The sequence below is a fragment of the Coenobita brevimanus genome, chromosome 91 (genome assembly GCF_032717465.1).
Source record: "Coenobita brevimanus isolate Jiangsu-jjx chromosome 91, ASM3271746v2, whole genome shotgun sequence".
Taxonomy (NCBI): Eukaryota; Metazoa; Arthropoda; class Malacostraca; order Decapoda; family Coenobitidae; genus Coenobita; species Coenobita brevimanus.
In genome coordinates this window covers 11,667,046-11,681,321 of record NC_137044.1, presented here as the reverse complement: position 1 = coordinate 11,681,321, position 14,276 = coordinate 11,667,046, and the positions used below count along the sequence as shown (strand labels likewise).

Below are 14,276 nucleotides of genomic sequence, written 5' to 3'. Positions count from 1 at the left end.
ACCCTCACCCACTGCATAAAATGATCTGAGGCTAGTTACTTTGTCTTTTCAGTTTCTTGTGGGATGATATGAGAAGTTTCTTCACATCCCATGAGCAAGGGTAAGAGGATTTTCTTTTATTCTCATTACTAAACTGCCCAGCCAACTGGCAGTTATGATACAAGGCATACTCTACTAAAAAAAAAAAAAAAAAAAAAAAAATGGGACATAGATACCAAATGGAAATTTTAAGAGCTGTGAAACAAGGATATATTACAGTACATGCATTACATTCAAAGATCCTTAAAATACAATACTTACAACATAGTCCTGCATGCAATTGGGTAAGATGGGATGGCAGGCAGGTAGGAAGTCATGCAGAAGGAAGCAAGCAATAGACCATGCAAAAACAACAAATTGAAAGTTAAAACAAATGGCCAGAAAAAGCATGCCTTTGACTTCTTTTGTGACTCACTCCAAAGAGACACCATAGTGAAGTGAACATTATTTTGTGAATTAAAGGTTAGTACAATTTCATTCTGCACCATAACCAATCTATTAAATATTTTCTGAGAACTAAAGGTTGGTCTACTTTCATTCTGCACCATAACCGATCTACTAAGTATTTTTTGAGAATTAAAAGTTAGTCTAATATCATTCTGCACCATAACCTATCTACTAGGTACAGTATTTTTTAAAACTAAAGGTTAGTATCGGTATAATTTTATTCAGCACCATAACCAATCTACTGAGTATTTTTTATAGAGTAATGATCACAGACTGGAAGTCCAGAATATACTTGCACAGTATTCAAAGACGATATCATTCATCTAAAAAGATATTTGTTTGTATTATACCACTGTCTAAATGGATCTAATGAAAACTGTGATGTTTGCCCTCATCTTTAACTTTATTAATCTAAAACTAACAGTGTATCTAAAATAAGCCAGTTACAGCAGAAGTTGAAATTAAGATGGGTAAAATGTTAGTGACTAGGCAAGAAGCTGATATATGAAGGGGAAAATGATGCAGATACAACATACGAGGTCTGTTCAGAAAGTATCCGACCATAGGCTTTAAATAGCTAATCTGTTGAGCTAGGGCATTAATCCCCCTCAAAGTAGGCCTCTTCTGGCTTGATACACATAGCCCAGCATTCTTTCAACTGCCTGAAACATTTTTCAAAGTCTGTTTTCGGTATCTCCTGCAAGTGTTTCATCGCATTCATCATGATCTCTTCTCTTGGATGAATGTTGCTCAACACATGCTGGAACAGGGCACAACATCCCACAGGTCCAGCAGGCTCCCTACTCACCAGACATGGTTCCATGCAACTTTTGGTTATTCTCCAAGCTCAAAACTTTGCTGAAAGGTTCCCAATTTGAGATGGGGGAAGAGATTATGATGAATGCGACAAAGCACCAGCAGGAGATACCAAAAACAGACTTCGAAAAATGTTTCAGGCTGTGGAAAGAATGCTGGGCTAAGTGTGTCAAGTCAAAGGGGGCCTACTTTGAGGGGGATTAGTGTCTTAGCTCAACAGGTGTGGTATTTAATTTTTTAGAGCCTGTCAGATGCCTTCTGAACAGACCTTGTACAGGGTAATATGCAATCCTATTAGTTATTAGCATTTCTTACAAGTTACTGATTTGGGCAAAAAAAAAAAAAAAAAAAAAAAAAAAATTCTTCACATTAAAATCATTTGCCAGCTTTCTGAAACATTTAAGAAAACTTGTGGTCAACTAAAGATCTGAATTTCCTTGATTTCAGCAATCGTTTTCCACTGACTTTATGAGATATGTGGACTATATAACCAGAAAACACCGAAGTGAAATTCTAATACCAATGTTTACGGGTTACACAAAACAACTAAAAGAATTTACAAACAACAAAGCTAAGGAAATACATCAAGGCACTTTTATATATATATATGCATATACTGTATATATATATATATATATATATAACTGAAATATACAATAATACAGTTACCTAGTGATCAATGACAACAAAAATCAAATAACGAAAGAGTTGCCTGGTAACATAAAGTTAAAAAAAAATAAAAAATCAGCAATCCATTAACCCCTTAACCACGGGGCGTCACTTTCATGACACTTGGGCGCAAGGGATCATACCGCGGGGTGTCACTTTTGTGATTCTGTGTTATTTTGAATTCACCAGGGCTTTCAAGTGGTGTCCTGTATCATCTGTCAGTACTGCCAGTATCCAGCTATAGTCAGTACTGCTAGTGTCATCTGTACTCCCATCCACTGTTGACAGTATAGCCATTTTTCCCGTCCTTGACTCCCCTCCTTACCTCCCCTCCATTACCCTCTCCTCCCACCTGCCCAGCCGCGCTGCACTATGCAAATCCTGCCCGGATTTTTCCACTCATTTCATCTATTGAAATGTGCCCTATGCCCTATTCTTATACAAAATAATATATAAAAAAAAGAGAAAAGGTAATTGATACTGCCAAACAACTGGAATGGGCTAATTATCACCTGGCAACACCCCACATGCACTCATTTGCTAATTATCCCTGTTTATTTCCCCCTTGAAATATGCCGTATGACCTATTCTCATAATAAAAATATATATAAGAAAGGAAGGGAGAAGCCTAAGTGATGCTAATTATCCCTGTTTATTTCCCCCTTGAAATATGCCGTATGACCTATTATCGTAATAAAAATATATTTAAGAAAGGAAGGGAGAAGCCTAAGTGATATTTACATTCACCTGGAACTACCTAATTTATTATGTATTGTCTAGCTTTCCTCCCAATCATTTCACAGCACATAAATTAGCAGCTGTCACCACGCTGACATTGTCAACCCTTCCCTGCCCATAATATGCCACATCATTCAGTTTACTGTCGTCTTTCGGGGTGAAACCATGTCAGATTCACGCCCCTCCATTTCCACTGCTCCTGAGCCCACTGCAAAGGGCCCTGTTACTTCTATTCCTACTAAACCTCGTGTGGCAAGAGGTAAAGGACTAAGTGACTCTGCTGTGGAACGTGAACTGGCTAATTTATCCATGATAATGATGGACAATGACTACGATCTTTCTGGTGAATCGTGTGATAAGCCAGTGGAGGAAATGGTGACAGAAACTCCCAGAACGAGTGCTTCAGTGTCCCAAGTTCGTCCTGACTCCAAGGGAAAGGACCCCTTAGTTACTGCAAGTGACAGTGCATAACACTGAGTGAATAAAACAGAAATGTAAATAATGTAAATAAAATAGAAAATGTAAACAGAAATGTAAATAATTACTAATATAAGAATATGAGTATAAATACTTGGAGTAATGACAGTGAAAGTGAAAGCTTCGCTCTCTACGCTAGTTTACTGAACGAGAAAGTGAATGCCTGGAGTGAAAATAAACTACTAGTAGTGAAAGAAACTTATGGATAAATATTGTATATATAAATAAATGTAATTAAGTACTAGGAATATAACGTGAGAGTGTGTTTATAATAAATGACAGCTCACCTCTGACTACCAACAGGGAACGAGCGCGGGTGGAAAGCTCATACGCGCTCGTAATTTACATTGCTTTCACAGTGTTTTTTTTTTGGAGTATGGATTCCAAACTACTTGAAATTCATAGAACAGTGTTTGTAGTGATAACATCAGGCGGTTGTAACCATTTTACGGGATATCAGGAAGTGTAAAGTGGAGACTTTGTTACCCAACTTCAGAAGTCTCCACAAGTCCTACGGTAGTCGACGAAGGCTCAACAAACATCCCAGGAGAAAGCTGAAGGTATGTGCCATAAGCATATACAATTATAATATTCTACGACTAATAACTGATTTTTGGCAAATATTTTTAAAAAGTCAGTCGGAGTGCGATCTTCCCCGCGAGAAGGGCACAGCGCGCTTGCGACATCCCCACGGTTAAGGGGTTAACAGTTAACCTTGAATGATACTATCTAGACAAATCTGTATGCAGCAATGGAACACTAAATGCCTGTTAGGATACCCAAATTTCACACTGCAAATACTGCATATTACTCACTAGAACCCAAATGCCACAGTGAACATTCATATAGGTTGCTTCATATCCTCCATAGGCCACAATGCATAACACAAATACTGGTATGACACCTGGACTTCCAGGAATCTCATTTATTATTCAGATTTTCAGACCTGATACCTTCCCGTCTCATGATATACCTCACTCATATCTATTACAGTATCATAAGATTAGAAACCTGAATATTATATATATACCTGTATATATACATACACCTTGAATATCATATCTTACAAAATGACAGTGCACCATGTTCGTTACTTACCTCTGCATTATAAAACTTTGTCTTAACATCAAGGGGTTTCATAACTTGAAACTTGAAGAACTTACGAAAGTTCTGCTGGTCTCCGTTTGTGGAAAGGTAGCTTACTGCACACACCAGGCTGAGGAGCAAATGTGAAAATAACAAGAAAACTACCAATGCATACTATGCATAACACCAAGATACTATTTAAAAACATGAAATAATGTATAGTACAATGCCAGTCACGGGTGAACCATATATCACTTATGATTAGCTGTAATTTATTTGCAAGTTATCTAATTCAACAAAATTCTAAATTTCACCCCAAAGGCAGACATCTTCCATACCATCTTCAGGACTTCGTGTGACTGAATCACTTTCCAATGCTTCTGAGGCTGATACCAACCAAATCAATTTATTAAAAAAAAAAAAAAAAAAAAAAAAAAATGCAATACTGGTCACGTGTATCTCCATACATACTTCATTACCACTGTATTTTTGCCATATTACACCTTCCATCCACAAACTAACTGAAACACTGTATACCCTCTACACTAAAATAGTTATATCAACTTTTTTTTTTTTTTTTTTTTTTTTAACCTAAGCATGTCAAAGATGGTGTATGGCAGAATACTAAAGTGAACAAAGCATTTAAAAAGAGAGGAAAAAAAGTGAGGAATGGGGTACATTTATATCAGATATTTACACTGAAGATTTGGGGTAGGAAAGGTCTGGATGAAAATGCTGATGATGATGATAACTGTCTCTCTCCCTTGGATTTGTGAAAGCTTAAGATAGGATGGACTGGGACACAATATACCTTGTTCTAAGGAAACATGGTGTTGAAGGGAGTCTGCTGGGAGTAGTTATCATTTTATAAGAGTAGCAGAGTATATGAGAAGGTAAGGGAGAAATTTAGTGAGACATCTGAAATAAATGCAGGTATAAGACAGGAATGTGATGGCACCTTGATTGTTTAACTTTTACACTGCTAGACATGGATAAGGAGTCAAGGGGCTAAAAGTGAGGATGGCAGGCATGGACACTAACCCAAAATTTAAAAAGGAGCATTGTAACTTGTCAATACGCTATAGCAGAAAGTGTTGTTTTACAACAATCTTAACTAAACTGTGGAACAGTGCCGCCATACGTGATAAGTTACTGATCACGGATGACTTCAATGGAGTCTCTCGCAGTGATAAGAGAGGTTCTGAGCTCCAATGATTCTGGAATGTGGAATATGACAACTTAATTCTTTCCTTTTGGATACTGCAAAATTCTGTACATAGAGAACTAATGAATCCTGGAGCAGTGTTTTGATCATAAATGGATTTGGTACTTCAGTGTCTGAAGGGTTGCAAAGGAGAAGTGGAGCTCCACAGCTAGTGACATCTTCATTAGCGGTTTCAGGGTTAGCGGTGGCCTGCAAATATTCCCAAATACCAGGTTTCATGGTAAAATCTCTCCATTCACAGTGAGAAAAACGTAAAACCTGCTCAACGACGAGGAGTTCTGTGGGTTTGTGCAGGAGTAGCACAGAAGAGATGCAGCACAGGATGGATGTGTTGTGTGGAGAGGCAGAGGCAGCAGAAGCAAAGGAGGGTGGAGGTGCCAGAGGTAGCACGACGCAGTAGCCTCATCACCTGTCTCGGAAATTACACCCTCATCCTTTCCATTAAGCACTTCACTCCAGCCTTCCAAGTGAGTTTCCTTGCCTATTATGTACTCTGTATTAATACTAGTTTCTTTTCAGGTGAGATTAGTAAATTTTACATTACATAAATGGGTTTCAGGGGGAGTTGGCATGGGACCCAAAACCAATTAAACTATTTCCCATAAGATCAATGCCCCAGCTTTAGCAATTTCATGGTTCACGGTACTTTTCACAGAACCAATTAGGCATGAAATGCGGGGCTCCATTGTTGTTCACATTCTTGTAAATACTTGGTGGAAGTTCCTTCAGAACTGCAAAATTTTCAGAATTACTTTACAGAAGTCTTTGCTGTTGATCACAGCCCTATTCACAGACTTCTTGCTGTTACAGTACTATGAAGCTTCCATTCAAAACTGAGAAATTTTAAGATGCATCCTAAAATGGCTTGATCTTGAAAAACTCAGGGATGTGGAATATGCTCAATATTATGCAAATGTAGTCTCAAATCCTAAGGTGCTCAGTGCTGATGAGAACCTTGTAGTATGATGGGATCCCATTAAACATGCCACTGTGGCAGTGGCTGATAAATGTGTTGAAGAAAGCCAGAGACCATGGAAAGGGTATGCTTCACCAGGTTAAAATGGGGTGCCAAACCCTCTGCCATGCATAATTCATCCAACCAATATGATCCCTTGTCAGTTCCATTGCTTCATCAATTTTCCAAATCTCACTTTCTTGCACTCATTTACCATATTCATCCACCTGCGTCTTGGACTACAATGCCTCTTCCCACCTTGGAACTCACTCCAATATAACCTTTTTAACACCCTATTTACACACTTTCTCTCAGTATGACCATACCATCTTAGCACCCTCTCTTCAACTCTAATATCAACTGACTTCCTTACACATCTTTTGCAAATCACATTATTTATCATCTTGAATGAGTTTGCTGGCATTTATCTTAAACTTGTTCAACTCAAGGAAAACTTTTTTATACAGATCATCAGGCATTTCCTCCAACACAAAAAAAAATATGTAACATCCTTGGGCTAATGGGATCAACATAAAAATCTGTAGGACTATGAATGCTGCACTTAAACCTCTAACATTACCTTAAAAATAAGAATGACTTACATGTGCGTGCCAATGTCCTTCACTTCATGCTGTATGACTTCATTTATGGTGTCACCTGGCTGCAACTGGTGGAGGGGTTCATTTTCATCATCACCCAAGAGTGGAACACGCTGATTGCTCATCTGCAGCACAGCCTGTCACATTATATTCAATCAGTATAAAGAACACATTGCATACTGCATAGATATGCACTCATCACAAAAAAATAAACAGAAAAGAGGAACATGTATGCATAAAACTGTGAGTGACAAATGGAGAGAAAATCTTTGAAATGTTAATGAACGTACATTCATTTTGTTTGTCAAGGCTCCAGCACACCAGCATGCATCAGCCTTGGTTACCTAAAGGTGACTCTCCAAAATACTCGATCTCTGGTAGCCTCCCTTTTCAGTCCCTTATCTCTGAGGTCACAGTTCATGACCTGCTTTTTCAGTACCGTAATTATGTCATTTATCTGGGGCATGGTGGCTCATGGTAGAGCACCTGACTCAAGACCAGTGAGTCGTGACTTCTCGCGGTGCCTGGGTAAGCTGCCTTGCCAGAAGAGGTAGCAGTCTCCTCTCACCTAGCTGGTTGTAGCAGCTGTGGCTCAGTGGATTAGGGCACTCTAACTGAAGAATTGGAGGTTCAAGTCCACCCAAGGGACACAGGCAGAAATCAGGAAGGGCATCCGATTATGAAGTGTTACATGCTCCAAAACCAAAATTCCTCTATCCAGGGGCAACACCTTAGCCTTTACTGAAAAAAGGGGACCTGGCATAAAAAAATAAAAAATAAATAAGAAATAGAAGGCTGAGAATCCATTTGAAAAAATAAATATTCACGTTAGCCTTTGACATCGGGCAATGATGAGACATTGCTAAGGCAGCTACATGAATATAACTGATCTGATAGTTGATTTCACCCCTAGTTTATTAATTATTATTATTATTATTATTTTTTTTTTTTGGGGGGGGGAGGATTAGTTTAACAAGACCACTGAGCTCCCAATAACAGGGTTTTCACAGGGCTGGCCTGAAGGATGAAGGTGTAGAAGCTGCAGTTATGGAGAAAAGAAGGCTTTTCCGGGAATGGAAGAAGGGTGGTACCAAGAAGGAATACTTGGCTGCCAAGCGTAGGGCTAGCAGAGAGGTATAAAGGATGAAGTCTGAGTCAAAGAGGCTTTACTTGATAACCTAAATCATGGGGAAGGGAAAAATATGATATTTAAGGTGGCAAATCAGATGAAGAGGGATAATCGGGATATTATAGGTGAGCAGTGTGTGAAGAATGATGAAGGAAGGGTAGTGGTGAACAGTGAGGATATTAAAGATGCATGGAGAGAGCATTATAGCCGGTTGTTGAATGAGGAGTTTGACCGGGACAGGGAAGGTTACAAGCCAGCAGATCCAGTGTTTGGCCCTTGGCCTTTGATTGATGCTGCTACTGTGAGTGAGGCAATAGGTAGGATGAAGGTGGGGAAGGCAGCAGGTGTGTCGGGTTGACTGCCGAAATGTTGAAGGCCTCCGGAGATATAGGGGTGACGGTAGTCACTGACCTGATGAATATGATTATTTATGAGTGTGTTATCCCAGATGATTGGCTGAAGAGTGTAATTGTAAATGTGTATAGAGGGAAGGGTGATGCCCTGGAACGAGGAAAATACAGAGGTATAAAGCTTTTAGATCAGATAATGAAGATAATGGAGAGAGTTTTAGAAGGTATGATTAGAGAAAGAGTGAATATTGACGAGATGCAGTTTGGGTTTATGCCAGGTAGGGGGATCACTGATGCCATATTCATTGTTCGACAGCTTCAGGAAAAATATATTGGTAAGAGAAGGGATCTGTATTTTTTGCTGATTTGGAGAAGGGCTTTGACAGACTCCCTAGAGAGGTGGTGAAGTGGGCAATGAGAAAGCTTGGCTTGGAGGAGTGGCTGGTTAGGGTGGTTATGGCTATGTATATGGGTGCTCGCAACCAGGTAAGAGTGAATGGAGATTTGAGTGATGAGTTTTCCGTGAATGTTGGTGTGCATCTGGGGTCAGTTTTGAGTCCCATGTTGTGTATCATGGTACTTGAAGCCCTCTCACGTGACTTTAGAAACGAACTCCCGTGGGAGATGTTGTAAGCTGATGATTTGGTGTTGATTGCAGAGAACGAGAGGAAGGCGGAGGAAAGGTTTAGGAAGTGGAGAGATGGTATGGGGCACAAGGGCTTAAGGGTAAATGCAGATAAAACAAAAGTGATGATATCTAGGGTTGGTGGCGGTACTGTCAAAGACAAGGGACAGTGGCCACATGCAGTTTGCCACAAGGGTGTGGGAAGTAATTCCATCTTGTGCAGTCTATCTATCTATCTATTGCCAGATGCCTCAATCCCGTTTGGGGTGGCCACAAACAAATCGCCTCCAAGTCGCCCTGTCCCCTGCCATTTCACTCCCCTGCTCCCAGCTCACACACCCCTCTCTCATATACCTCTCCACCCCATCCCTCCATCTCATCCTCGGCCTCCCCCTCCTTCTTTCCCCCTCCACCTCACTCACATACACTCTCTTCGTCAGTCTTTCACCCTCCATCCTCTCCACATGGCCAAACCACCTCAGTGTGTTCCTCATAACGCTTCCTATCACATCCACATCAACACCACAACGCTCCTTTATATCCTCATTCGTCAGCCTGTCTCTCCATGTGACTCCACAGGCTCCTCTTAAATAACTCATTTCCACTGCTCTCACTCTTGACTTGTGTCCTTCCAACAACATCCAAGCTTCACTTCCGTACGTTAGAGTTGGTATCACAATACTGTCATGTAGTAACTTTTTCACTTCCATGCTCACTTCCCTGTTTCTTATCACTGCTTTCAAAGAACCAGCAACCTTTCTTCCCTGCTGTACCCTTTCAAGCACTTCACCCTCCAAACCTCCATCCTTATTCATCACACTACCCAAGTACTTCAAATTACTCACATTTTCCAATTCCTCACCATCCAACCTCGCTGTACATTCACTGACTTCACCTCTCTCAAAGACCATCACTTTACTCTTCCCTACATTCACCTTTAGATTCCGTTTCTTACACACTCTCCCAAACTCATCCACCAAACCTTGCAGCTCTCCTTCGTCTTCACTCAACAACACAGTATCATCTGCAAACAACAGTACAGGGAGTTTCCAAACACTATCCTCTCTCACCAGGGCCACTCCAACATCCACTACCCTACCTTGTACCTCTTTTATTACCCCATCCATGTACAGATTGAACAACCATGGAGACATGACACATCCCTGTTTCAACCCAACTTTCAAAGAGAAAAATTCACTTACTTCACCATCCACACGCACTGCAGCCTTCGCACCATCGTACATACTCTTCACAGCATTCAACAACTTTCCATCTACTCCATATATTCTTAACACTTTCCACAATCCTTGTCTATCCACCCTGTCATATGCTTTCTCCAAATCCATGAATGCTGCATACAACTTCTTTCCCTTCTCTAGAAACTTTTCCACTAAAGATCTGAGAATGAATATCTGATCTACACAACCTCTTCCCTTCCTAAAGCCTCCCTGTTCTTCTCCAACTAATTTCTCTGTTCTTTCTCTAACTCTGTCAATAAGTATCCTACCATACACTTTTCCTATTATACTAAGAAGACAAATGCCCCTATGGTTACCACACACTTCTTTTTCCCCTTTTCCTTTGTACAAGGGAATAATTATACCTGACTTCCAATCCTCCGGGACTCTACCTTCCTCCCAGGCCAATCTGCACATCTTCCACATCAATTCTACTACTCTCTCTCCCCCATGCTTCAGCATTTCACCACACACTCCATCAATTCCTGGGGCTTTCCCCGATTTAACTTTCTTCATTGCTTCCACAACTTCTATCCTACTGATTTCTTCCTGTCTTCTCACCTCCCTCCTTCTCCCAGCCATTCCCCAGCCACTTATACTCGCATTACTTCCATCCTCTACGTTCAAGAATTCCTTAAAGTGTTCTCTCCATCTGCTCACTTTTTCTCCCTTCTCCACTAGTAATCTACCATTTTTATCTTTCACTCCCCTGCTAACTTCACTTCCACCCTGTCTTACTCTTTTCACCTCTCTCCAGAACATTTTCTTACAGTCCCTCCACTTTACACTCAAATTTCTTCCAAATTCCTCATCCACTCTCTTCTTACACTCTCTTACTAATCTTTTCACCTCTCTCTTCCTTTCTACATATAACTCTCTCTTCCGCCTCTCAACCTCTTCCACACCCCTATTTCTCATCCATTCATTGTATGCTTTCTTCTTTTGTGCCACAGCCTGTTTCACCTCTTCAGTCCACCACGCTGTTCCTTGCACCCCCCTCCGTCTTCTCTTCCTTCCACACACCACATCACATGCTGCACATATTTCTTCTGTAAATATTCTACACACACCTTCAACGTCTCCCATCTGTATGCAGTGTTTGTGATAAATGGGTGCACAAGAGATGTAGTTGTATCAGAGGTAGACTGCGAGATAATGCTGATTTTATGTATACGGCGTGTCGGGGAAAGCAGGTGGAGATTGTCAGGCATGAAAGGATTGAACTTGCTGGTGAATCTCTTGAGTGTGTGGAAGAGTTTTGTTATTTGGGAGACATGTTGTGTGCTGGAGGTGGGGCTGGAGCTAGCTCTGTGGCCAGGGTGAGAAGTGGTTGGAAGAAGTTCAGGGAGCATTTGCCTCTTCTAACATTGAGAGGGCTCTCCCAACGTGCTAATGGGTCTTTGTATGCAGCATGTGTTAGGAGTGTCATACTGTACGGTAGTGAGACCTGGGCAGTAAAGGAGGAGAATATTCACCGCCTCAGACGTACAGAAATGACAATGATTAGGTGGATGTGTAGTGCGTCCCTGCGTGCAAGGTCCAGAGGGGCTGGGTTTACGATGAAAGAGTTGAGAGGTAGGATGGGACTGGAGTGTATTGGTGTTGTGATGAGGAGAGGTAGATTGACATGGTTTGGACATGTGGAGAGGATGGGGGATGATAACTGGGTGAGGAAGGTGAGAAGTGTTAATATTGGGGGTGGGGTTATGAGGGGCAGACCGAGAAAGACATGAGACGAGGTCATTAAGTGTGACCTCAGGGTTAAGGGACTGAACAGAGAGGTTGCGATGGATCGTGCAGCATGGAGAGCCACCATTAGGTGACCATGGCCGACGCATGCAAGCATGTTGGAGCCTTTAAAAACGAAACGAAACGAATGACTGGACTGAGATTATCTCTTTACAGTAGATGATTAGATGGTAGAATGACAAGAGGACATGAATACAAAATGAAAAGCCTCAGTGATAAGGAAAAATTTAGGACCCCAAACAGACACACAGATATCTGGAATGGGTTGGAAGAGGGGGATGGTGTATGCAAAAACTCATCCACACACACACACATGCATGTACATATGTAATAATAATAATAATAATAATAATCTGGCCTTTTGTTTCTCAAAAGCGCCAGTTCTTCCTTTTGGGAATTCACTAGCACTCGACACACATACATTATTTTTACAATTACAAGAATTGTGACATTTCTTGTATATAATACAAGCTACATCAAATATACATGAAAGTGGCAATAATTAAACCCTATAATCATCCGTCATAGTACCTGTCTCCAGGTCATAGCATTTTGAAAAAAGAAAGGCTTTCAGCTGTCTCTTAAAGGATTCAACAGTAAAGAGCTGTCTTATGGACAATGGCAATCTGTTATATAATCTAGGGGCTCTATATGCAAAAGAACGATCAGAGAAAGATGACTGGCGAATGGCTCCTGGCTCATCAAGACGCAAGGAATCATCTTCACTGCGTAACATCACACCTGGGCATGTCGATGGGAGTTTTAACAATTCAGCAAGATACTTCGGTTCACCAAGCTTAAGAACCTTGAATGTAATAAGACACAGTTTAAATTCATTTCTAGCCTTTACTGGTAACCAATGCAACTCAATCAGAAATGGGGTAGTTGAGGTTCTCGGGGGGAGACCAAAGATAAGCCGTGCCGCCCTGTTCAACACAGACTGAACTTTTGTTAGTATATTATTTGGAAGACCAACCCACAGTGAATTACAATAATCAACACGAGACAAGACCACTGCATGGACCAATGTTAAGAGGCACTGTCTATTCAGGAATCTTCTCACAGAGTACAGATTTCTGATATGCAAGTTACACCCTCTTACAACCTGATTAATATGTTCTTTGTAATTTAACTTAGAATTAAAGTAAACACCCAAATTTCGAACAGAACTGACTGGAATCAGCTGTGACACGCCAATGTTCAAAGCCAAGGCATTGTCAGTGTCATCACCCCTTCTGTTTCCTCTGATGATGATGATCTCAGTTTTACCATCATTCAGCTTAAGTTTCCTCTTAGCCATCCAAATCTTAATATCAGACATTAGAGATTCAAACTTTGTCTTAGTATCGTTGATATCTGACATCTTAACATAGAGCTGGGTGTCATCAGCATAAAAATGATAGGACACATCATGAGCATCAAGTAGAGATGATAAACTACTTGTGAAGATAGTAAATAGAATTGGACCCAAAACTGATCCTTGAGGGACTCTAAATAGAAGAGGAGCAGAATCAGAGCTAGCGTAATCAACAACCACTCTCTGAGATCTGTCCGACAGATACGACTTAAGGAGCAAAAGGGCACTATCACGAATGCCATAAAAATACAGATCATCCAACAATAGTTTATGATCTACTGTATCAAAAGCCGCAGACAGATCCAAAAGAACTAGGAGAGAGGACATCCCACTACAAGTGTTTGCCACCAAGTCACTCTGAATCCTTGTTAGTGCAGTTTCAGTTGAATGGTATTTTCTGTATGCTGACTGAACAACAGGAACAACTCTGTTGTGTTTCAGTAGTGGTAAGAGTTGGTCGAGTATGGCCCGCTCAATAATCTTGGATAAAAAAGACAGGTTAGAGACAGGACGATAATTTGTCATGCTCTCGACATCAAGGCCAGGTTTCTTAATTAGGGGCCTAAGCAAAGCACGTTTCTCAGACTGCACAAAATTACTTCTAAGAAGCATCTATTTAATATGTTGCAGATAAAGTCTGCAGCATGCTCATACACATCAGGCAGTTGTGACATGTTACATGGATCGAGTGAGCAAAATGTTTTATTAAGTTCTCTGATGTAACATTTGACTTTGTTTACATCCAGTGGATGAAATGTTGAAAGCAAATGATCCCTG

The 14,276-nt window shown here is 40.7% G+C and overlaps 1 protein-coding gene across 2 annotated transcripts in view; it reads right to left on the bottom strand.

The window, feature by feature from the left end:
* The window catches only part of LOC145411971 (trafficking protein particle complex subunit 13), a 67,373-nt gene that overhangs the window by 29,670 nt on the left and 23,427 nt on the right, over window positions 1-14,276 (bottom strand). For both annotated transcript variants that reach the window (XM_080281943.1, XM_080281942.1), the window contains 2 exons: window positions 7,055-7,188; window positions 4,285-4,402 (listed from right to left, as the gene is read on the bottom strand). In XM_080281943.1, coding sequence (XP_080138069.1) covers window positions 4,285-4,402; window positions 7,055-7,188 — 252 coding nt within the window. The remainder of the gene's footprint in view (window positions 1-4,284; window positions 4,403-7,054; window positions 7,189-14,276) is intronic.